The sequence below is a fragment of the Aspergillus homomorphus genome (genome assembly GCF_003184865.1).
Source record: "Aspergillus homomorphus CBS 101889 unplaced genomic scaffold BO97scaffold_24, whole genome shotgun sequence".
In the NCBI taxonomy this organism is placed as follows: Eukaryota; Fungi; Ascomycota; class Eurotiomycetes; order Eurotiales; family Aspergillaceae; genus Aspergillus; species Aspergillus homomorphus.
Genome location: NW_020291910.1, coordinates 137174 through 161310, shown reverse-complemented (window position 1 = coordinate 161310; position 24137 = coordinate 137174). Strand labels below are relative to the sequence as shown.

General features: G+C 53.1%; 7 protein-coding genes across 7 annotated transcripts; 3 read left to right on the top strand and 4 right to left on the bottom strand.

The window, feature by feature from the left end:
* Positions 1–235: 235 nt before the first annotated feature.
* On the top strand, positions 236–1652 carry BO97DRAFT_454347 (phosphotransferase enzyme family protein; the record flags this gene model as incomplete). Its single annotated transcript, XM_025699104.1, has 4 exons — positions 236–512; positions 560–676; positions 759–1297; positions 1347–1652. 4 exons carry the CDS (start codon positions 236–238, stop codon positions 1473–1475), a joined length of 1062 nt encoding a protein of 353 aa, XP_025550295.1. The 3' UTR covers positions 1476–1652.
* Positions 1653–1934: 282 nt separating this feature from the next.
* BO97DRAFT_406372 (thioredoxin domain-containing protein) lies at positions 1935–5017 on the bottom strand. The gene is made up of 5 exons (XM_025695407.1): positions 4954–5017; positions 4643–4811; positions 4465–4582; positions 2896–4401; positions 1935–2842 (listed from the first exon to the last, which is right to left on the bottom strand). Exons 2-5 carry the CDS (start codon positions 4727–4729, stop codon positions 2196–2198), a joined length of 2358 nt encoding a protein of 785 aa, XP_025550294.1. The 5' UTR covers positions 4730–4811; positions 4954–5017; the 3' UTR covers positions 1935–2195.
* A 230-nt stretch (positions 5018–5247) lies between these two features.
* On the bottom strand, positions 5248–6751 carry BO97DRAFT_392650 (WD40 repeat domain-containing protein). The gene is made up of 4 exons (XM_025693879.1): positions 6582–6751; positions 6351–6516; positions 5615–6280; positions 5248–5554 (listed from the first exon to the last, which is right to left on the bottom strand). The coding sequence occupies exons 1-4, from the start codon at positions 6620–6622 to the stop codon at positions 5300–5302; spliced, it is 1128 nt and encodes a 375-aa protein (XP_025550293.1). The 5' UTR covers positions 6623–6751; the 3' UTR covers positions 5248–5299.
* Positions 6752–7062: 311 nt separating this feature from the next.
* Positions 7063–9196, top strand: BO97DRAFT_425766 (putative G2/M phase checkpoint control protein Sum2; the record flags this gene model as incomplete). Its single annotated transcript, XM_025697093.1, has 4 exons — positions 7063–7085; positions 7158–7193; positions 7311–7554; positions 7802–9196. 4 exons carry the CDS (start codon positions 7063–7065, stop codon positions 9194–9196), a joined length of 1698 nt encoding a protein of 565 aa, XP_025550292.1.
* A 1172-nt stretch (positions 9197–10368) lies between these two features.
* BO97DRAFT_444077 (uncharacterized protein) lies at positions 10369–11862 on the top strand (the record flags this gene model as incomplete). The annotated part of the gene is made up of 6 exons (XM_025698425.1): positions 10369–10506; positions 10578–10660; positions 10757–10901; positions 10980–11015; positions 11086–11716; positions 11798–11862. The coding sequence occupies 6 exons, from the start codon at positions 10369–10371 to the stop codon at positions 11836–11838; spliced, it is 1074 nt and encodes a 357-aa protein (XP_025550291.1). The 3' UTR covers positions 11839–11862.
* A 409-nt stretch (positions 11863–12271) lies between these two features.
* BO97DRAFT_392642 (putative nuclear RNA binding protein) lies at positions 12272–15191 on the bottom strand (the record flags this gene model as incomplete). The annotated part of the gene is made up of 2 exons (XM_025693878.1): positions 14824–15191; positions 12272–14593 (listed from the first exon to the last, which is right to left on the bottom strand). Exons 1-2 carry the CDS (start codon positions 14857–14859, stop codon positions 12272–12274), a joined length of 2358 nt encoding a protein of 785 aa, XP_025550290.1. The 5' UTR covers positions 14860–15191.
* Positions 15192–15788: 597 nt separating this feature from the next.
* On the bottom strand, positions 15789–18223 carry veA (sexual development activator VeA). The gene is made up of 3 exons (XM_025689866.1): positions 17940–18223; positions 17656–17834; positions 15789–17588 (listed from the first exon to the last, which is right to left on the bottom strand). Exons 2-3 carry the CDS (start codon positions 17801–17803, stop codon positions 16057–16059), a joined length of 1680 nt encoding a protein of 559 aa, XP_025550289.1. The 5' UTR covers positions 17804–17834; positions 17940–18223; the 3' UTR covers positions 15789–16056.
* Between the last annotated feature and the right edge of the window lie 5914 nt (positions 18224–24137).

Sequence of the window (24137 nt, the reverse complement as noted above, 5' to 3'; positions counted from 1 at the left end):
ATCAAGAATCTGTCGAAGCTGGCGGAAGGAGGCTTCAACCGTGTCCTTCAGATCACCATGCGTGATGATACTTAGCTCCTTGCCCGATTGCCATATCCCTCAAAACTGAACCAAGGCGATTGGCAGTCGCGAGCGAAGTGGCGACCTTCTCCTTGGGGCTCATGGTCTGCCTGTGCCCCCTGTGTATGCATACTCTACAGATGCCCAAACCCCTGTTGGCTCGGAATATATCATCATGGAGAAGCTGCCAGGAAGACCACTTGGGAATGAATGGTTCGAATTATCTGATCGAGAGCGTCTTAAGGTGCTTCTCCAGCTTGTACGGCTAGAAGCAAGGCCTCATGCTATTGAGCTTCCTGCGAGCGGAAGCATATACTATGCCGGTGACCTGCCATCGGACTCACCACGCATTGCTCTCCCAGACTCAGATCTCTGCATCGGTCCTAGTGCAGCTCTTGAATGGTGGTTCGCGGAGCGTGTCTTGCTTCGTGTTAATCGCGGCCCTTGTACGTGTACGTGCCTCTGATGCCAGCTTGGCTCACTCCTGACCATATACCAGGCGAAGACCCAATCGACGTTCTCCGTAACCCTGCATTGAAAGAACTAGCCTGGCTGCGTGCATACGGCCGTCCGCGCTTCCCATTCGAGCGTGCATATCGAGAATTCATGGATTACCGTCTGTCCGATCCCAGCGAGCACATTACTTCGCTAAAATCCTACCTCAAGATTACTCCCGCGGTACTCGCATTGAAAGAAAGATTTTCTACGGCCTGTCCTCCGCCACCCAGATCTCCAACCGAACAACATCTTCATCTCCAACAATCTCGACATCGTCGGATTAATCGACTGGCAACACGCGTCAGCGCTACCACTCTTTCTCGCCGCCGGCATCCGGAACTTCTTTCAAAACTACGACGACCCTGCATCACTTGAACTCCGCCCGCCCCCTGCTCCGGATCTAGACGACATGGACGTAGAAGAGAAGGCCAACACTCTCCATAATTTCCAGCGTCGCCATATCCACTTCTTCTACCTAGCCTTCACGCAGCGTTTCAACGAGCCTCGCTTCCGCGTCATGGATCGGGCGACGAACATGCTCATGCGTCGGGTTTTCAGCCATGCAGGTGAGCCCTGGGAGGGGAATAACATCCCACTCCAGGCTGACCTCACCCTACTTACGAAATCCTGGCACAACTATTCCACCAACCCGTGTCCGATCCCATTCCCACCGGCCAAGGCCGATTCCATCATGCACGTACAAGGCATACAGGAAGAGGTTGATCTCCAACTTAAACAGGTTCGCAATTTTATAGGCATCAGCGTGGACGGTTGGACTCCCTCGGCAGAATCTGAAGCTGCTTTGTGCCCGTGCGCGGCAGATCAAAGTCGATGGTCTTGCTTCTCTGGATACGGATTACGAGCGCGAAATGACGGATCGGCATTGGCCGTTTGATGATCACGATGAGGACGAGTAGTGAGACTAGATATTGTCTTCCGTTGCTGGACTACTGCAAGCTGTTTACATTGGATTCCGGCGGTCAAGCGTGCAGGAGGTCGTTTAACAATAGATGTGTGTGCAGTAGTCTTGATTATAGACGCTAAATGGAGCTAACATGAGGATCTGGTATAAAAACTGCCCTTTCCCGCTTTGTTGTGCCATTAGGCGGCACACCGGATGGATGCACTTCCTCCAGGCGCTGACAGGGCACACCACCTGGGCACCTAACTATTCGCATGGGGAAGGTGGGTATGGGAAAAGAGCTGGATCTATTATTACGCGTCTTGCATTTACCAGAGGTAAATGGAAGTTGTTCGGGTGCTATCTTGTTTTGCAGAGCAGGGCGCAAATCTGATGTCTGTAGAGGTACAGAACGCGAGGTATTTTCAAATTACCAGGAACTCATTCTGTTCCTATGTCCACAGGCATGATTGGCCTCGATTGGATGTGAAATGGCTCATATGGTACAATCCCTAACTAAAATACTACCGAGCGAGCGCGGGTGTCAATCTCAGGTGGCAACATTAGTGTTGTGAAGGAGAAGCAGTTAAGTGCGCTATGTAGAGAGGAATATCAGAAATCCTCGACTCCGCATAATCCAAACAGTCTCGTCCTGTGCTTCCCGTAGTAACATACCCGCTCAAAAGTTCCAGAAAATTGATTTTTCATTTGACTTCTGTGCAATATGACCTACGTATCAAAAATCTACCATCCTGCACCGGCCTGTCTCGCAGACCATGAGATGGTTCTTCGCGGGCTGGGACGGCTGCAACTCTTTGAACAAGGGATTGCGCGTCCGCAGCCAGAAGGACTGATTTCCTACAAAGCTTCCTAGGTGAGAGGGTCTGATATCCACAAGGGAGACGGTCGTGGTGGCCGTCGATAAGGTTGGTCCGGCCTCGGCGCGGAGCTTCTTCACAATAAGGTCGCGGACGGCGATCGGCTCCTCCGTCCGGCTGGTGAGGCCTTCGGACGCTGCCTCGAGGCTCGGTCCCTGCGGCAAAGTCGCCGTGCTGAATACACCCGTGATGTTGCGAGTGCCAGTTTCCAGCCCGACAATAGCGTCCAGAAGTCCCACAAATAAGAAGGGGTGCTGCAGGATCTCTACCGAAAATGAGCGGCAGGTCTGTCGGGCAAGGGTCCGGTATTGTTCTTCCTCAAGCAGGCTCGAGAGGCGCAGCAGATTGCGCGCAATGACACCGTTTATGGATGGCGTCGCTGACTCTGTCCCTGTCTTGAGACGAAGTAGGGGGCCCGGGGTGCCCGGGGTCATGATCGAGGGCGTGCAGTAAAAGCCTGCAGGTGTTGAGCCCACGTATGCAAGAAAATTGTCGTTGAGATACTCTAGCATAGCGTTTTAGCATATAGCTCGGTTTCCATATCTGCCAGGTACTTACTTTGCAGTTGCTCTGCGAATTGCAAATAGCTGTCATCGAAAGTCGCCTCGTACATGTCCAAGAGTCCCCCAGTCAAGTACGCATAATCATCAGCAAAGCCAGGAGTGGTTCCCTTTTCGCCGTCGCGATAGATACGCCATAGTTGGCCGGTCGACTGGTCGAACAGGTTCTCCCTAATGAAGTTAATTGCCTTAGCCGCCGCTTCCCTGCATTGTACTGCCTTCGAGCTCTCGATCTCTTCGAATAATGCACTGCATTTGGCAAGTGCACCGATGGCAAGGCCGTTCCAGGCAACAATGATCTTGTCATCCAGATCTGGCCGTACGCGAGTCCTTTCCCTGTACTCGCACAGCTTCTGCTTCGCAGATTTGATAATTCTGACCACTTCATCTTCTCCCAGACCAAAGTCTTTGGCTAATTTGCTGGGAGTCACCTTGACTGACAGCACGTTCTGGTTCATGAATTCATCATGCGGGTCATTCTCGGGCGGAATATTGCCATCAGGTAAAACGCCCCAGTGGCGAGCACAGACCCCAGCATCCCGCTGACCAAGAACTTGCGTAAGCTCTTTCAATGTCCATACGTAAAAAGCGCCTTCGCGCTTTTCGGTGTCATTAGGTGTCGGGAGACTGTCCGCGTCCTCAGAGGAGTGAAAGACGCCTGTTGGTGACTGGATTGGGGCGGACGTAAGATAGGTAACCAAGTCGTACACAGCTCCCAGAAGCTCCGGGTTATGAGTAATTTTGAACGCATCCACAAAGACGTCTAACAGTTGTGCTTGGTCGTATAGCATCTTCTCGAAGTGAGGCAAACCCCAGTCGGCAGTGACACTATACCGCGCAAATCCATGCCCAATATGGTCTCGGATGCCTCCACGAGCCATGCTGATGAGTGTATTGACCGCCATGGCGGTCGCCTGCTCGCACTCCTCCTTCCCGACAATGTCTGACACTGCAGTAGGATAGATTCCAAGCCGTAATAGGAAGCTCAAGTTTGAGGGCGTAGGGAATTTCGGTGCCTTCGAAAATCCTCCATGTACAGGATCGTATCGAGAAACGAAATGCTGGTACGCCTCCTCCAGTAGCTCGATGTCCAAGTCCTCATCCACTTGTCGGTCTTCCTGGTAGGAATGTGTGCCTTCTTCCGCAAATTCTCGGAGCTGTTTGGTGATTTCCTTGGCACTTTCGAGGCACCTTTGCTGTTGTGTCTGCCATACATCCCGAAGCTTCTCGAGGATCTCGACAAATCCGATCGTCTCGTTTCCCGTCAGGGTGGAGGAGTTGGGACCCGGCCAGTAAGTTCCACCAAAGACAGGTTCAAGGTCTGGAGTCAGGAAAACATTCAAGGGCCAACCGCCAGAACCAGTCGTCGCCTGCACGTAGTTCATGTACACATCGTCAATATCGGGCCTCTCCTCTCTGTCGACTTTGATTGGGACAAAGGACTCATTCAGCACAGAAGCGACCTCATGCGACATGAAAGACTCCTTTTCCATCACATGGCACCCTGTTGCACGTTAATCCTCCGAGGGTCAATGTGATCGAGCCTACAAGCAAGGGGCGGGCTTACAGTGACACGCCGAATACCCAATGCTCAGAAAGATCAACCGGTTATGGCGCCTGGCCAACTCGATAGCTTCTGTGTCCCAGAGCTGCCATGCTACTGGATTATTCATATGCGCCCGCACCTATGATGTCGTCAGCGATTAAAGAAAGCAAAAGCGTCCAGACCTGGAGACTTGACGAACGTAGGGTGATTTGCTGTTCCGCAGTCGGTTGACGAGCTTCGGTCCTGCGTCGGCCATATTATGATGCATGCCTGATGGGGCAGCCATGTTGGGACCGTAAGACATCCACGTGGTCACAGGCCTGTACTAGTTGGTAGTTTGCGTCTCGGTTTCGAACCAGACAGGCAGCCTAAGTTACGATGCGCGCGCGTTAGAGAGAAGCTTAGGCAGCTGATAAGATACCACCACTTGGCCGTTGCACCAAGCTAAACAGGGGGGTTGTCGCGTGCGTGTCACACCAAGGATTTATCGGAAACAAGAGAGTGACAAACCAGCTGCAAGCGATCCGATCGAGGGATCAGACAATAGCGATCGATCTAAAGTGGGAGTGGCTCGACAGACAAGCAGGTGCAGGCAGGGCGGAGGAGCGGGAGGGGAAGGAAGGAGGAAACGCATGTGCCCGCGTTACTAACTCACTAGTTCGTCTGGCCCGCATCCGGGAGATCGTCGCCCGTGCGTCATGGACTCGCCCCTGCAGGGTCACGTGTCACCATCGTTATTGGATTTACTTCTACACAACCTCTCTTTCTCATAGGGTCTCGTACGTTCTGATCTCAAGTCTTACTCGCATTAGTCGTATCGCTTTAATGTATCAGTCGTGACGCGTCATTTTCTATCTTAATCCTCGCCCATGAGCTCAGCCAGCTCCCGCTCCTCTTCTTCGGTGAGCATTGACCCGGAGTTGGTGGGCTGCTCTTCTTCCTCGGTAGAGGTCTTTTGTGCCATGGCTACTGCCGTCTGCAGCTCATCGGGTTTCAACGGCCACTGTCGGATAGTAGCATCAATGCTGACACTGACGACTGTCGTGCCCACTAGCACTAGCCCGGTCACTTCTTCGTAGTGTCCAGAGAAAGTGTGGTAAAGCTTTCCGGTCTGTCCCAGAGTAAGCATCAGCCACAATACTGCAGCAAAGTTCATATAGCATAGACATACCGATCGATTCCATACTCGGACCTCTTCATCACGGCACGCTGTGACCACCCAGCCTCCTTGTTCATATATCACCACATCACGCACGTAGTCGGGATGTTCCAGAGTCGTGTTGGGTTTCCAGCCTTCGTCTCGACTCAGGCATTTGGTGGTCTTGTCAGCCGATGCGGTCCAGAGGTCGGCATCTTGGTCGAAGAATAACTTGTGTACATTGGTCTCATGGGCGAGGATGGCAGGGGTACCGGTTAGATCTTTGCTGCCACTCGAGATATCGAATTGGCGGATTTCCCGGTCACTCCCGGCACTGAACACAACCAACTCTGGTCCATCCGAGTCCATGCAAATGGGATCCAGGGCCAAATCTTGAATGCCCTTAACATGGCCTTTCATCACGGCCAGTCGTTGCCCAGTCGCAATGTCGAACACTAGTATCTGTGCATCCGCTCCGCCGGAGACCAGAACATCCTGTCCACGCAACCTCGTGCTGATAACAGACCGTACAAAATCAGTGTGGCCTTCGTATCGCAGCTTGGGTTCTTTTGTAGTCACATCCCAACTCCAGACGGTCTTGTCCCAGCACCCAGCAAACAATAAGCGACCGTTGGGTGAGAAGCAAATGCTCGTAATCGGTGCGGTTGGACCCTTATAGACGGCAGCGGTTTCTCCGGTCTAAGACAATTTCAAAGGACAGGTCCCATTTTTAGTCACGATTCTCACGAAACAGCGGCCATGTACCTACTTCGAGGATGACCTTGCGCACTGTTCCACCACTCTGGGCCACGAATACAGCATTTGTGCTCAACGGATCGGCCGCGACAGCCAGGATCTTGCTCTGAAGCCGGATCGGGTTTCCATTGGTGTTTTGTGACTTGGCATCCTTGCGTTTTTGCTCATCAAGGGAAGCTCTGCATTCAAATTGAATCAGCGAGGTGCATGCGGGCACCCGGTGGGCGGCGATAAGGGAACGAACGTGGTTTGAAAGAAGTCATCACGATGACTGGATTGGGCCATTGTGAAGCAGCCAAGTCAAAAAGACACCGAGTAAAAGAAAAGAGACCACTTGTCAGTCACCGCCAATTGATTTTTATCAACCTCCTTATTGACATCAAGAGTATCAGCGCATCACCCACCCACGGCAGCAGTAGCAATGACTAAGCTGCAGCACAGCTTCTTTCTCGTCTTCCCTCCCCGCCCCCTCACGTGGTTCCTTTTGGGCAAAACTGGCGAAGGAACTGCGCGGTAAGCTTCTCACGCTCACCGGAGCCCCCAACCTTTCCCACCACAAAACCGGCTTCTTCCGTTTTTCGACCTTTCCTCTTCCTTCTTCCTTCCAATTCTCTCCCCTTCTCTCTCTTCCGAATTTTCCTATATCTTCAACCTCTCCCTCTTTCTCTCCCCTGTTTCTTTTCCCTTTCTTTCTGCGCGTCGATCGCGCAACTCCCCTTGTCAGCATGGATATGAACCATTTAATAGGGTCAGTCTTCTATGCCTACCTACTGGTGTGATCCAGGGTTTGTGCGGCTAGGCGGGAGTTAACACCTGGCAGTCAGCGGTTCAACCTGATCTCCAAGAGTGACATTCGGTACGTGCTAGTTCCATCATCAGGAGCTCGCGAGCTTCCAGCTCCAGCTCCATGCTTTCGTCCATTGCTCTCCGGAGGGATTGGCAACCTTGGCTCTTACTGACAGCTCCTCATTAGCTATGTTGGTACCCTGCACGAGATCAATCCTGAGGCGTCCACGATAGCTTTGGAGAATGTCGTCTCTTTTGGAACTGAGGGCCGTCGAGGCAACCCGGCTGAGGAGATTGCCCCGTCTGCCAGTGTTTATGAATACATTGTCTTCCGGGGCAGCGACGTAAAAGACATCAGCGTAGCGGAGGACAAGAAGGAAAACGCACAGTCTGAACTTCCTCAGGTCCCCGATGATCCTGCTATTCTAGGGGTAAGTTTACCAAACATCCTCTTCGCTCTCAGTTCCCGTTTCCCCTGGTGTTGGTGTCCAGTCACTGGACACCTGATTTTATGATGAAATATTTCGGATGTAAACTCACAGACCTGTTCTGAATGCGCAAAACCATGTGGAGTTTTCCGTTGCCTTCCTTCTGACAAGATCAAAACACCTTACCCTTGGCCTTTGCACAAGACGACTCGTTTTTATTTCAAAAGTGCTAACGTGTCAATTGGTGTAGAGCATGTCTCGTCCCGGTCCCGGTCCTCAAGGCATTCCTCCTCACTCCCAAGCCCAGCAACCTCAGGTTCCTCGTCCAGCGCCTGGCTATCCCCAGCAGCCCCAGTTCCAGGGTTTCTATCCTCCTTACGGACAGCGCTTTGGTGCTCCTGGTTTCCCTCCGGGGCCCGGATTTCCTAATATGCCGTATGGAGCTCCTCCCCCAGGATGGTACCCTCCCCCGGGTCAAGGATTCCCTCAAGGACCAGGCCAGTTCCCCCCTCATCAGATGCCTATCGGACCCCCCGGTCAACACCAGACCCCTCCGCCACAGCGACAGGGGGCGCCTGGTGCGGGCCCTGTAAACGTTCCTAAAGCTACCTCGGAGCTTCCCGTTGGTGAAAGGCCCTCCAGTAAGCCCGCCAGCCGGAATGCCACACCTGCCCCTGCTGCTGGTCAGAACCCTCCTCCACCCCCTGTTGAATCGAAACCTTCCGTAACGGAAGCCGTACAAGCCTCCAGTATTCCCGCGGCGGCGGCGGTTCCGGTTGCATCCAAAATCCCACCCACTGGACCCAGGAGCGGGCGTGTGCAGCCGGCCATCCCGATTGCCACGCACTCTAAGCCGCCAGTCCCAGCTGTAGGCCAATACCCCGGTGCTGGTGCGGGAAACACTGTCTCGCAAGGTACCGCTGCTCAGGCGGCGATTACTGAAGCCACTCGTGCGGCAACTGCTGCTGTTGCGGCGGCCATGGCTAAGCTGCCTCAGCCCAGTGCACAGAAAGCTCCCGGTCACGGTGATGTTTCTGTGGATGGTTTGACCAAGCAGCTCGCTGAAATGAAGCCTTATGAAGGCAACCGGGCTCCTCGCGGCGGTCACGCGCACCCGCGGGGCGGACGTGGTGGGCACCGCGCTCCTTACCAAGGTCAGGCGAAGAAGGTCGAGGTCCCTGACACCGACTACGACTTTGAGACCGCCAATGCCAAGTTCAACAAGCAAGACTTGGTCAAGGAAGCTATTGCTACTGGCTCTCCGGTGCATGAAGCCGAGGCTGCGTTCCCTGAGGGCGAGGCAGAGTATGCCGCCGACAAGTCCAGCGCGGATAACGTCAATTCGTACAACAGAGCCAACTCGTTCTTTGACAACATCTCGAGTGAAGCTCGCGACCGGGAAGAAGGCACCGGTGCCCGTGCCGGAGGCCGTGAGTGGCGTGGCGAGGAGGAGAAGCGCAACATCGAGACCTTCGGCCAGGGTAGTGTTGATGGTTATCGGGGCAGCTATCGGGGTCGTGGCAGGGGAAGGGGCTATGGCCGTGGCCGCGGAGGTTATGGTCGTGGCTACAATTCTCGCGGCCGTGGTGGTCTCCGTGGCGGTCGCAATGCTCCCCAGTCCACCGGAGTGCCCACGCAGATCTAGGTCGTCCCTTTGGTTTTATCTTTTCATGACTGTCAGGTCGCAGTTCACTGTATCATGCGCTTAGCGATTATTGTTGCTATTTTCTCTCGAGGAGTGGTTTATGTCCGTCCACGACTACTTTTTTGTTTCTCCTGATATCCCTGGCGTCTGATGGAGCATCCAATGAATACATAGTCTTGACTTGCGAAGTGTCATGTCATGACTTTCCGATTGTGATTGGGGGTCCTTGTGGGTTATGGTGGAATTGGTGAACTATGTGCTGGGATGGCTACTGTTACATCTGGTGTCAAATTTGGCGTTCTTCATATGCATGGGCTGGTCTCGATCCCTCATTGCATCAATCTTCTGGTCGGGGAGTCTGTTACTGTTGTGTTGATTCCGTCACCTCAGCTATGGGTCGATGTCTGGGGAGCCTGGGATATTGTCAGTTGGCTGCCTCAATCTCGGTTGTTGAATACTCTGTTCGGCAATGATTGAGCGTGGGTCATCTTCTGTATTATACAAGACACCTTATCCTTGACGAATATCAAAAGACCAAAAAAAGGAGGCCTTTGTGGCTTACCAACAAGCTTTCTTGCGTAGTCTCGTGCCGAGGAGGTTGTTTCGTACTTGGTAGTTGAATGTACTATTGTAGACCCTGCACCTTCGACATGCGGATAGTCCGGCCACTTTCCCCTTACCGAGTCCCACGTTCCTTGACAGTCACGCAGAGATTCGCTCCAGCCCCCCCACCATGCGTCATCAATTTTCTTCAGGAATATATCAATGAAGCTTCGCAGCGGGGACACCCATTTCTGATTCGTTTCACGCGGCCTGAAGATCGACCTCATTCGGCAATGTCCCCTCACGACCCTTTACCTGTGCCTCGGCCAAGATGCTCGTCCTTCCCGAGAAGAGCACGGCAGTGGAGCAATCGCGCTCAGCTTTGAGCACCATCCAGGCTTTTCAAAAGGTATACTGGGGCATATTATACTGGATGGGGTCCTCAGTCTTGACGGTTCCACAAATCTAATCCATAACGAGCCACGGTCAGCCAATTTTCTCAGCGGGGGAAGTTATATAAACACGTATAGTATACCTCCCAAACGGGTTCGTCAACGAACAGGCGGAAGAGGTCACCAATTCCGTCTCATATATACCTACCACATACCTCTCCGAGTGCTAGAACCATCATGTCCACCGAACGCGTTCAAGCCCCCGACCAACTCCCCTGGGATCCAACCTGCACGCGGTTCCCCACCCGCAAGGAACTGCCCAAGATCCCTGGTGCGCCGAAGGATGCGGCGTGGGCATGGGGGAAGGATGACGAGGTGAGTTACTGCTGCATCTCAGATACCATTCAGCTAGTTAGTTATATCTATGTATCTGACTTGCACCGCAGCTCGGACGCCTGAACCTGCTGACCCCGGCGCGAGTCAAAGCCGCGGCGGCGGAGATCAAACTGGGGGAGATGATTCGACTGGAGTGAGTTCGTCTGTCTGCATCACCGCACGCACTGTACTACATAGCAAGGGAAGGGAAACACAGTGCAAAGACTCACACAGCAAACGCTATATATAGTCTCCCGCTGCACATCCCCGAGACGCCAGGGTTCGACCGCGAGCCCTTTGAGCACCGTATCAAAGAGGTAGTCGAGGACCTAGTCTACGACGACACGTATAGTTTGAACACGCAGAGCGGGACTCAATGGGATGGATTCCGCCATGTACAGTCTTCTTTCCCTTATCACCTCAAGCTCAACCCACCCCAAAACTCAATAAACTAACCAACCCCAAATCAACAGTTCGCCCACCTAGAAACCAAACTCTTCTACAACGGGGTCCGTAGCACCCACCCTCTTCCCACCTTCCCCAATACCAAAACACAAACTAACTGGGCAAAACGAAAAGACAACCTCCGCCTCCATCAAACCTCACCCCAACCCCAACCCCAGCACCACAGACCCAAAACACAAATGCAGCATCCACCACCTCGCAACCCAGGGGATCGCCTCGCGCGCAATCCTCCTAGACTACAGACACCACCACCTAACAACGCACCCAGACGACCCCTACAACCCATACACCAGCCACGCCATCACGCTCTCAGACCTGCAGTCCTGCGCAAAAGCCCAAGGCGTGAACCTCCTCCCCGCATCGCAAGGCGGCGACATCCAACCCGGCGACATCCTGCTGGTGCGCTCCGGCTTCGTGGAGGCGTACCACCGGCTGGACCCCGCCGCGCGAACCGCCGCAGCGCACCGCTCGCATGCGGACCTCGCGTGGGCGGGGCTGAGTCAGGATGAGGACATGTTGACCTGGTTGCATGATTGTTATTTCGCGGCTGTGGCGGGCGACTCGCCGACGTTTGAGTGTTGGCCGCCTGTGCGGGCGGAGGGGAGGGGGTTTATGCATCAGGAGCTGTTGGCGTGTTGGGGGATGATGATCGGCGAGATGTGGGATTTGGAACGGTTGGCAAGGAGGTGTAGGGAGTTGGGCCGGTGGACTGTGTTTGTGACCAGTGCGCCGGCTATGGTGTTTGGTTTGTTTTCCCTCTGTTTTCTTGATTCTGGGGGTGGAAGGGGTGGGTTGAGGATTCTTGCTGACTTTTGTGTGTCTGTAGGAGGCGTTGGGTCGCATGCTAATGCTACTGCTATATTGTGAGTTAAATACCTCGCTGGATGATGGAGTCAGGTAAGTTGAATTGAGATGCGGTCTGTCCAAATGAAATACTACGTGCTGGATATGTACCCGTTCTTCAAGGAAACAAACATTGTCATTCATTGTATTCGTCACGTCGTTACATTCATTAGGACTAGTAGTAGTAATAGTAGGAAAGTGGACATAGGAAAAGAAACCGTCCTCACCATCATGCCCTATCCAGAGAAGTGTGGGTAGAACCAATACATCCTTTCGACCGACCGATAAACTACCCAAGATCCATTGGATGACTGGTGCATGGCAATGACCAGCAGAGATTACACCAAGACACACACCCTAACACCACACCCTAACACACCAGGCAAGGGTATAAAGACACCGGAACCCCCGTTGGGCCGGACAAAGTCTCTCTGTCACCCTGCGATCACTCCGAGAGTCAAAAGAAATCCTCCGGCCACTGAAAGCTGTGTGCTCCACCGGAGCCTGACCGCTTGCCCGGCCCTACAGCCTCGGGCCGCTGTCCCAACGGCGACTGCGCCGGCCGCGCCTGTGCTTTCTCCCGGTCCCTCGCCTCCCGTTTTTTGCCCATCTCCTTCGCAAGGCGTCGATCGACCTTCGCGGCCGTCGCGGACAGATTCTTCGGCAGCGGTGGCACGGGCGGGATGTAATCGTACCGCGTGGACTTCTTCTTACTCGGAGACGGACTGGGACTGGGGCTTGCCATCCCTTCCCCGGTCGTCAGAGCTGTGGCCATGACCAGTTCCTCGGAGAGATCCGACTTCACTAGCGCGGTGCTACTGCTATACTGCTGCAGTTGCGCCTGTTGATTCTCCTTGTTGGGGCCCTCCGCCTCTTCCGGGCTCAGTAGCAGTAGGCTCTCGCCTGCACTAACCGACCGCAGATCCGGGCGGCCTTTCTTCATACGCAGGCTTGGCTGAGACGGCGGAGCGCGGTTCCTGGAATTCGAGGCTCGTCTGCGCGCTGCCGCTACTGAAGGGGATCGGGGGTTGTTGGGCGATGATTGGAGAGGCGTGGAGCGCCGGCGACCACGCTCTTCACTGGTGGTATTGGGTGAACGACCGGTGCCGGACTGCTTCCGCTCAACGGATCCGGGGCTATCACCGGGGCCCATTTTGGGGAGTTTGGGCTTGCGGGGAGTGGGTGTACTGCTTGCTGCGTGATAATGGTGGCGGTCGTCCATGGGTTGCTTCGATTCAGACTGGGACTTTTTCACTGATGCAGGGTTTGGCGATTTGCGTTTGAGCGAGGGACTGTCTGCGGTCAAAGACGATTGGGGCTGGGGGCCCTGGGGCTGGGACTCTTTGGGTGTGCGCGGCGTCATACCAGATTGTTGCTGCTGTGCTCCGGCTATTTGCTTGTTTGGCGTGGTTCTGTACTGCGCTTCCGCAGGCTCGTTTTGGTGGACATTCTCCGCCAGGGAGATCAAAGGTGTCGATACGGCTCGAGGGGAGATCGGGGATGTCGGCCGGCTATTATCGTGCAGCAACCGCTCGGACGGCAACGAGGGAAGTGCTCCAGGGACGAACTTGCGGGAGTATGGTTTGTCAGGAAAGGGAGTCGGTGCCAGCACCTCCTTCTCTTCCTCGCCCACCAAGTCGCGCAGTTCCCGACGAGCTCTTTGTAGCTTGAGCTCCAGGTCACTGACGCGCTTCATCAGCTTGGCCTGTCGCTGGAGCTCTTTGCGAGACTTCTGTCGTCGCACTTCCGCACCCTCCGGTTGTTCTTCGGAGGGCAACTTGTTGGAGTCCAAACGTCTGATATGAGGAATCCCCAAGGATGACTTGGCTTTGCGCAGCTCCTGAAACGAGGACCGAATGGAGCCTCCGGACTCATGTCCTTCACACGAGTTCTGCCTCGAATGGTGCACCACGGGCGGGTAAGTTGCTGGCTCTGGAATGGGATTCCAGGATTTTGCGGGAACCCCCGATTCGCCATCCAAGCTCCGTATGTAGCTGCCCTTATTCGTTCCCTTGTACCCGGAGCGCTTGAGCTCCGCGTAGGCTTTCTCCGCCTGAGCAAGCGGATCTTCCGGCTGCTTGGTGGCCTCCGCATTGCCCTTCCACCCCCACACGCCAAAGGGATTGAACGCGGACGCGATCGCCTTCCCAAATCGAAAAATACCCGATCCTCGTTGCGGTGCCGGGCCACTCCCATTGTGGCGTGCATCATCGCGCAGGAAAATACTTGGTGGTTTCTCGCTCACGCTGTCGCTCATCGTTCCCTCGACAAAGCGCGACCGTCGGCCCCGACTAGACAAGCCATTCTGGCGGCCGAACCGACTGGACCCCATCGAGCTCCGCGGAGAGCTTGAGAGCTTGCCTTCGGCAGTCTGAAACGGCTTGCGATGACCTCCCGTCTTATTGCTAGCACTCGCAGCTCCGTGGACATCATCCTGTGGTATGGGAGCAGCAGCTTCCTCACCGTCCGTCAGTTGCAGCGGCCACTCGTTGGACCGACGTCGCTTCGCTGAGTGGACGGACGGGGAACGGCTCTGCGCTCGCAGAGGATAATCTGCTTCCTCGGCGTCGTCGAATCGGCCGGAACTGTCGGACGAGAACTCGGATTCATCGTCGGCGGTCGAGTCGCTGATGGTACGCGCATGCTTGCGACGAGGAGATATGCGATAGGCCACGTGGTGGTCGGCGCACAGGGACTGAAGGGATCGTTCAAGCTGGCGATCGGTCTCAATCGCATCGGCTCCCATCACGGCTACGGCTATGCGGTTGTCGGTCGGGATCTGGAGATCGGGCAGAGTGACAGTGTTAATTGATGGAGCTTCATTCAAAACTAGTCCAATCGTTATGTCTGTGAGCGCGACGGGAAGGTGACACACCCGCTGCGCAAGGGAGAATGCGCGTCGCAGACAGGATAGGACAGGACAGGAGGAGCAGGTGGAATAGAAGTAATCCGACAGATAGAAAGGGAGGGGGAGGGGGAAAGAAGGGAGGAACCCTTAAATGTACTAACCTGGACGGTGCAGTCTCCAAGGGCGCGATCTGTCATCCTAACTACCCCCACTGCTTTACTGCATCCATCCACTTGCGCCTCTACCCACTTGCAACACCTGCTCACTTCCTCTTTTGGCACGCGATTAGACAGATGCAGGCTCAGTCGATCTTATCTTCTTCCGTTGTCAGGGATCTGGAGAGAATAGGACAAGCAGGATAGAAACCCGGGGAAGAGCAGAGCGGGGAAGAAGTGGAGGAGGAGAGGGAGGGAAAAAGCAGTAAGGCCGTGCTGATAGTGACAATGACAACAAAGAAGTGAGTTGGTCGACAACAATGATGATTGAGGTTTGGGTAGTGATGGTGGAGGTGGTTGTTGTTTACCTCGGCGGGCTCCCGGTTTGTTTACCTTTAGGCAAAATTACCCCGGAAGGAACCAAAATTGCACATGCGCCAAGCCCCGCCCCAAGCCGTTTTCTGCGCCCCGTGGGAGAAGGCCGATTCAGTGGATTCACCTATAATCCTCATTGTTCCCGTGTCTGTGAGTTTCCCAGTTATGCTCAGCTTCATGTCCTATTACTCAAATTTCTCATGCTTCAACAGGAATGGACAAATCAACTCCTTCTTCCGTTCCGGAATGCAGGGCAACAATCCCTATGCGATTTCTCTTGTTTATGGATTCACATGCCACATCTTTGGCATTCAGATGGTCTCAGTTGATGAGACAGTGAACCCTCTCTTCGGTGCGTAGCACAGCGACGACAATGAATGAACAGACGACACGGTGATCTACGCTACAAATCACAACCTGGCTATATTAAAATCTGCCAGCCATATAAGTGGTCTAAGACCGATGGCGGGAAAAGAGTCACAATCCAGTAGATGTGTCGCATTAGCGAATCGGGGCATGGCTGCATCATCCCACTTGCCAACTGAAAGACATAACAAACATTGGGGGAATATGTATCGAGTGAAATCCACGGAGGGTCATATACAACAGAAGGTAAAACAAGAAGAGTAAAAGTGTGGTATAGACGTCATGCCTGCTGGCATGACAATGAAATGAAAACAAAACCCTCCTCTTTTTGAATCAAATTGCCCTTCCAAAAATCCTCGTCACGCGAAAAGAAGATTATCGGTCAATTCAACGGCCAACTTCGCCAAGACGCCGTCCTATATAAAATGATGCCTCAAAGTTCGCAGGGAGAAAAAAAGAAGAAAAAAGCAAAGCTTAATGCTAGCAGCTGGGTCGATGTTATTGCATAGCCGGAGAGATCTTGGTGACTATCCTGCCATTGGCTCGCTTATATGCCATTTCGTCCCGAGCTAGGCTGTACGATGCCTCCCGGCCGGCATCGGGAAGTCGTCGGTCGCCATGAGGGTATGTGTCTGTATCTGGGCGCATACCGTTGTACAGTGGGCGCTCGGCATGGCCAAAGGATTCTTCGTGTGTTCGCTTGAAATATGTTGTTGATCCAGGAGTCGTGTCCCAGTAAAGTCGTTTGCTCGGTGTTACCTCAGTATTAGGACTGGAAGCGGTGTTGTTGCGCGACTGAGGAATATTGCTTTTGATGTCAAAGGAGCTGATCGGCGGAAGGGTCTGAACGCTGAGTGTAGGCCGGACGGTCGTAGATGGAGCGGCTGCCTGATATACGGAAGGATCGGACGAACGCGTTTCAGTGGGCGATGGCGTTGGCTGTGGCGGATCCAAACGCATAGGCGGTAAAGGGATCGGTGGTAAGGAGATCGAGCCAACCGAGGATTTTTCGTGTTCGGTACTGGTTGAAGGGTTTCTCGAGTGAGAGTGCGTCGGGTGAGGTGAATGCGCGGTGGTTGGCGTCGATCCCGATGGCGGCATTCTTGGTAACTGGGGGGCGGAATACTGCGTCTGCGTTGACCCGAAAGATAAATGGGATTGATACACGGGGCTCTGAGCCGAGGATGCAGTTGGGGCAGCGGGAGAAGGAGTAGAAGACGGGAGTGGTGCTGGCGCATGAGGGATAGGACGCTGGTAGGGCTGCGAGTTCTGGATGCCGTACTCCGTCGCAGATGGCCGGCGCGAGGCCTCGGGTACGAAAGCTTGATCAACGGTGATAATGCTGGTCGATCGTTGACGTTCCGCCGGGGCCGGGAAAGTATCAGGCGTGGAATAATAATCATGCCGGCTGCCAATCATTCTATCGTCCTCGAAATCGTAGTCGTCGGATCGTTTGTCTCCGCGACGTCTCATACGAACGTCTCGCCGGATTCGGACACGGCAGCCTTGTTCCGCAATGATACGACTTAGAGATGTACTGCTTGTCAGGCCAGGGAACTTCTTGGCGCTGAAAACCGTGAATGGGACCGAGACAACCTCGAGACGAAATTCCAAGAATGACTTCGGCGTCGTAGGCTTGCAGGGATTTGTCTTGAGCATTGGCGATTGGATCGGCGACCCCCCATCCGTATCCTTGGTCTCCTTGGTCTCCTCGTAAAGATGGAAACTGAGCCGGTAAAGACCTTCGTGACGCACCGAGAGATCCGGGAAGATGAAATACCCTGCCGGAGCTGGGCGATCCAGATAGGCGACTCCGGCCACGGGTACGCCGGTGAGGACTGGGAAAGTCGGAGCCGGGGCAAGTCTCCCTTGTGCCATTGGGCGTGCGTTGTCCAAGGTAGCGTAAAGGAAGAAATTGGCGTTATAAGCGAAAGTGATGTCCGTACCGGGCATTTCGGCGTTGGGGTCGGATTCGTAGATACGCAACTCCACAACCGGTGGGGGATCAACAGGACGGCGGTCGGCAGAAGCTGTTAAGGACAATTAACATCAGTCTCTGCATGATTTATATTATGTGGTGCGGCCGAATAAGCGTACATTTGGCGCCAGCACCGCATGCTCTTGCCCGCTCGGGTTGTTGCATCACTTTCAGCATGTATGTGAGCCTCTTTCCCTCACGGGTAATTCGACTGACGAAATGCTCCGTCTCGTTGGCCGGAGGCGATGGAGGAGGCCTGGCAGCCATGATGATGATTAACTAATACAGATCAAACGATCTGAAGGGGCGGTTAGTGGACTGAACAAGCGACGCCTTCATAGCAATTTCCGTGGAGACTTGAGAGCGAAGGCGAACGAGTGGAAAAAAAAGACCAATAACTCACGTTGAGACTATCATAGATGAGAAGATGCAAGTAGCACTGTGGTCAAATCGGAAATCGATGCGTGTAGCGACCTTTGCGAACCCTCAACTCAGGAATTATGTTTGTGTTGGAAAGCTACGCAACCGACCCTGCGGTTGAGTGAAACGGGAGGCGAGGAGGGGAGGCGAGACGCGGCAAAACGAGAGGAATCCGCTGCAGAAGCCGAGCCAGGGAAGACGGGGAAGAAATAGCAAAGAGACGTCACGGATAAGAAGAGAGGAAAGAGGGGAATAGAAAAACCGACCACGGACAAGTGCAAACTGGGGAATGACAACAAATAGCCCAGAGCGATTGACCCGTGCAAGTTTTCCCAGAAGAATAGGAGAGAGGGAGGGTGAAAATGGGTGGGAGGAGGGAGAAGGAAGTTGAAGATGGGGGATGGAAGATGAAGAAAGAGTGTGACGGGACAGACTAGACCGGACTAGATTCACTCACAGGGAGTGGGGGGTGGGAGAATTGAGGGAGGGAGATGGGAGTCGGGGAGTGGAAGAGTCAGCCGTGTACTTACTGTGTATGTATTATGAAGAGTTTATCTACAGCCTGGAGGACAGACTGCTAAGTTACTCACCACTACGGAGTACTAAAAGGCAGACTAACAAACTACTATAACTTGAACTAAGCAAGTCGCCGAGGGAGGGAGGGAAAGAGGGAAAGAGGGAAAGAAGGAGGAAGAGGGGGTGATCGAATATTCATTAAGTTCCATTACTTACCCTGCTTTCAACTTTCTGGATCGGGCGGCCCACCTCCGGCTCTTCGGTCTGATGAATGGCGGGAATTGAACGGTATCGTATCATCTCTCATCATCCTCAAAACTCTATTCTCCCCGGGGGTCGCTGCAAAAGAGGAGGTGAAAAGAAAAAAAAAAAAAGATAATTAAAGATGTAAGTGAATGTCATCAGCCTAAATGTAGTGGACCTCCATAGAAAACATTAAACGTGTTGACTCTATTGAGAGGATATTTCCATTGACAAGTCCATCATTGATCAGTCCAAAAGTCAGGATTGCCTACCAAGTACCAACCAACCCATCCATGTACTAACCGACAGTCCGGGTTTGAAGGTTGAAGAACTAAACCCGGCACTAGCTGGAGCCGGAGGGGTGGACACTGGGACGAGCTAGACTGGCTGATCCACTGTCTAAGGCAATGGGCCCGATGGCACTTCATTCATTCTTATTCCCGTTTGTAACTGCGACCGGGTGGGTGCTGGGATGATGCACTTGAGAAGAGCAGTAAAATAATTAAAACAAGGGAGATATAGCACGAAGAAAAAGAGAAAACAGATAACCAAGTTCAAAGGAGGGAAAAAAAAAAAAAACCTAGAAGGAAGAGAAACTAGAAATGGAATAAATCAATAATCAATAACAATGATAATCCTTATGAGGTAGTATTGTTAGTGGGGCTGACTGACCTGACGGACTGACGGACTGATTCTGGGGCTTCCCGAAGAGGGTCACGGCCGTGATGTCCGAGTCGTCGTCCGAACTGAAGGACGGAATAACCCCCGGATGAATGAAGGAATCTTCTTCTTACCACCCAAACCGCCACGGTTGTAACTGTAATCCAGCAGCGTTGATAAGTAAGCTTTGCAGCTATTGAGCTAGCTAGCTAAGAACAGCCTAGTATCCGGTCATTGTTCTCTAAGCGATGCGACCTCAATGGACAGAAGTCCGTCAGTAGCGGAGATACTAACCTGAAAGAGTACTAGCAAGTGTTGCTCGACTACTTGTTTTACAATACTGTACACTGAAGGCAGACAGACAGGCAGGCAGACAGGCAAATTACAGTATCAAGGCAATTGGACTATCATTCTCCCAACTGGATTGTAGGGCGGTTTTTGCTCGGCTGTGAGGTTGCGATGACCAGTAAGACGCGCGGAGAACGTCTCCCCCTGACACGATCCCTGCGAACTCAAAGCAAGGTACCTGCTCGAAGAGGTATGGACCTGCCTTTCACCCAGCACGGAAGACCTGTGATCACCTATATTTAGGTAGGCTCTGCAGGTAGGACCGTGTGCTGATGGGAGCATGATTGGTGTACGAGTGACGATAGGAGCTGGAAGGGTATGACCCTTCGACATGAATCAGCACTTGAGATTGCAATTGTTCCGACCGCGCCCCGGTGACTGGTCCTCTCCACTGTGAGGTCGGATTCTTGTTGAGAGCATGGTGGGGAATGCTGTTGACACTTGACAGACTGACAAAGTGCGTACCCGAGTTCTACCCATGTCGGTTTGGACCACATGGAGGACGATAGATGCCACGGATTAGGTATCGGGCTCATGATACCCAGTCCAGCGGATCGGTTACTTTTCCCAGGTGTCCGGGAGAGAAACATGACAAACGGCCAGTGGGGGTTGGTCAATGCGCGCTTTCCTGCCATCCTGCAGATGCACCCCCAGCGCCTTGCTGGTTCAGGTGGTAGTGTTTCCCCATGGACTCACCTCAAATTGTTTACATTCAAGCTGCTGAGAACCTTCTTATTTTCGAGCGCAAGGTCCCTCCCTGGAGCGATTGTCGAATATCCCTACGGTCCATCGCCACTGCACTGTCGGGTTGACCCGACCGAGCCTGGCAGCAAAAAATAAGGCCGCCCGATTTCAGCAGAAAGTGGCACCATGCTATCTTCTTCGAGCTATCGTTGCAGCCTGCATACGCACTTAACATGGCCAAACCAATCATTTGTCAAAAGGAAATAAGAATCATCTTCCATGGATCCGGGAAGATCCATCGTAGGGCACCGAACGCTATCTACCGGAATGAGGATTCCATCGTATGGGCCCTGACTATTCGACTTACTTAGGGCTGGAGCCATTACGAAGCGAGTGAAACCGTTTCCCCCCTCTTCCTTGAATGTTCTGCGCGGTGTAATCATGGTGTGGTGGTCCTGGTGGTAGGAACCAGGTTACTGTTAGGCACTAGAAATCGCCGAACGGAACCATTATTACCGGCCGAACCTAGGAGAGAAAACCTTAATTGCTAACGAGTAATGGACTATGGAGCGGAAAAGCAAATCTGGCACCGATCGAGGTACCGCCGATCCTTACTCGACTAGGTAGGAGTCGGGGTTTGAAAATCCATCATCATCATCAGCAGCAGTCTAGCACCGCCCCCAGAATAAAATTGGATTCGGATCTGCAGCAGGCTAGACTACCAGCAGGCTGGCAGGCTCGGGGAAAAAGTACGATTTCTGGGACCAGAAACAGTAAGGTACTGGTTGGTACGTCCAATTCTAAGGTTACCTGCTTAAGGATCAAATCTGGTACGGGTGGTCCCAGCGCTCCGACTCCGACTCCTGGTCTCTGGTCTCTGGTCAGTGCCATCCATGATCCCAGATCCTTGATCCTTGATCCATGCCATGGTCCTTCAGGCAATTTACACTTTTCACAGTCTAGCCTTGTCTGCCCATGGCGGGACCAACCACGTACCGTACCAGTATAGTCTGGCAGTGGCAGTCAAGACCCACTTATTCCTTCAGAGTTCGAGACACACACAATACTCGGCAGGGCCGCCAGACATCGGCTCGAGGTTCGATCATCATCATCATCGTACATGAGCGCTGGATTCTCGTGCGGCCGTGCCCCCCCCCCCCCCCCCCCCCCCCCCCCCCCCCCCCCCCCCCCCCCCCCCCCCCCCCCCTCTCTGCCACTTGCTGAAGACAGCGGTTGAGTGGAACAGTGGAAACGCTGGGAAGTTTCATTCCGCCCCACCTGGACGGTCCGCACCGAATAGAGCGGCCCCATTCCAACCACCTTGACTCGGGCTCTTCTTGACACTTTCTCGAGGTGGGCGGGCTGGAACCATACAACGAGTTACAACTTCCAGAAGATAGTTGTCGCATAGGAATGGAGAGTCGTGCTTGTGGGACAAAGACCAGTCCGTCTCGCTTGCACGGATTTACCTTGCAGAGGCTAGCCCGCATTGGCGGATGCGAATCGAAATGCCACTGCCACTCGGCATCTCGGTCACTTTAGTGGTAATAATGAGCTACATCTGATATCATCAGTGACCCAGTATCACTAGTTCCACTAAGGAGTATCGTTGCAGGATAATGGTGAATACCTCCTCGTATGTCTGACACCGAATCCACCACCCGTTACTGCTCAACGCTTCATCAATCGTCAATGCTGTCCGAACTAGAGCTAGGAAAAGAGCTTGCTCGAGAATTTGACGATATTGTCCGGTCAATGCTTGAGGCGACGTCGCGCTTTCGACCTCAGGGGCTACCGTCTTCTGGACAGATATATCATACTCCGTTTAGCGCGACGACTTGGCGCCTCTCTGACCGAAAGCTCACATCCCTCGGGTAGATGCAGCCTGTGCACTCAGTAGAGCTTCTACGCGTTTTCGATCAAAGTCTCAATACTGAACTCAGTCCTATTCTTCTTTCTGGAAGTTCAGCCAGTAGTCCTCAACTGCGAAGGGTTTTCTGGATTGGGCAGTTACTGATGATGGCTGCGGGCTTCGCACCGTTCCTCTTCTCCCCATACACCGACACTGTTTTAGGGGTCACATGAAGCCAACATGATATGCAGCTTGCGCAGCACCCTGCTTATCCCTTGGGCTCCTGGATAGTCTTCGTCGATCTGTTTGTGTTCATAAATCACGCAAGATGCTGGCGCTATTCGGCGAGGGATCACCCAGTAACCACACTGTCGGGTCTTGCCAACATGGAACGCCCTAGTCAACTTGCATGGGCTATCTGTATTCAGTTCAATCCTCGACAATTGGAGAGGTAATCTAGAGGATAATCATGGGGTCATCAGGCACATGAGAAAGCTGATCTGACGGACTGCTCCAATAGCTTCCCTTGATCTGGACGATCAAATTGTGACTACCCTGGCATTGATTCGTCTGATGATACTGTCACCGGAACGAAAACTTTGACTCGCTAGCACTTCTCATCACATCCCCAAGTCGCCATCATGATCCCATGATCTATTTGGCATTTTCCCAGGTTTATTCATCTTTTGTTCATGTGGGTGGGGGTTCCGGGGGGTTCTACTCGCCCAAGTCCACCAGAAGAGTTCCTACAGTTGGAGGGAGTTGACGCTCGCCGACCGACTCCTTAAGTGACCACCGCTGTTCTTGTCGACAATTCTTGTTTCTTTTCTTTTTCCAGCTTTCTCTTTCTGGTCATTGATGCTGCAACTAACGTATGCACATTGGATGAAATCGATTTGCCATTGGGTTATGGCAAAAGTCCGATGGATTGTAGCACATCTAGAAAGAGGGTCTGAGTTACCGTCAGTGCGACCGCGACGGCGCAGGTCTGTTATGCTGCTGTGCTGCCAACAGTGCGACCACCATTCGTCCCCAGTCCACCGTCTGTACCTTCTCCGGCACCGCAAGCCTTCTTGCATCAATCTTTCTTTTTTGCGAACGCTACGAGATCATAATCAAATCCAAGGGAGGTCTAGCCCGTCTGGTCCTGACTTCCCCAACAAACAGTCCTGAGCAACTCGGACGTGTTTAGGTTTCAGCGTCAAGTTATGTAGATCGGCTATGCAGCATCGATCATTAGGAAAACAGTTTCTACCAACTGAAACTCTTGCCTCAAAATTGAAAGGTCCAAGCGTGGCCCCTTGTAAAGATGCGCCTATTTAACGAATATCTCCCTATTCAAGGAGTGCATAACTAACCCTACTCGATTAATACCTCCGCAGATCTTCATAAGTTGAAGAAAGAGAGATAAAGGGAGAAACCTTTTTGGCCAGTGGTAGCGCCCATGCCGCTCTGGTCATATCGAAATAGCTGGCTGATCCTAATTACAAGACAATAGCCAATTCTCTAGTTGATCTAGTTGAGCACTGTAGCGGGGGAAATCCTACCGTGTTCAAAGAACAGACAGACATTAGTCGGCCCCATCCAACCCACCATTGGCGCCTCCCTAGTTTATCTGGGCATCATGTTGCTGTCAAAATATTGATCACAGAACTAACGATCAAGGTTACTAGTCTCATTCTGTTCTAGCCGACCGTTATTTGGCCAGGGTAGCTTCCCTTGGGCTATCGACAGATCCAGTTTCAAATGTGATCTATCAATTCGCGATTCTCGTATTCCCCCGGCGAGGGGAGGGAAGGCAGTAGTCGAACCAGGCGTAGAGAACGGATTTTGTCTCTTTTTCGGAGGGCGAGTTGTTGATCTTTGTTCGCATCTCCT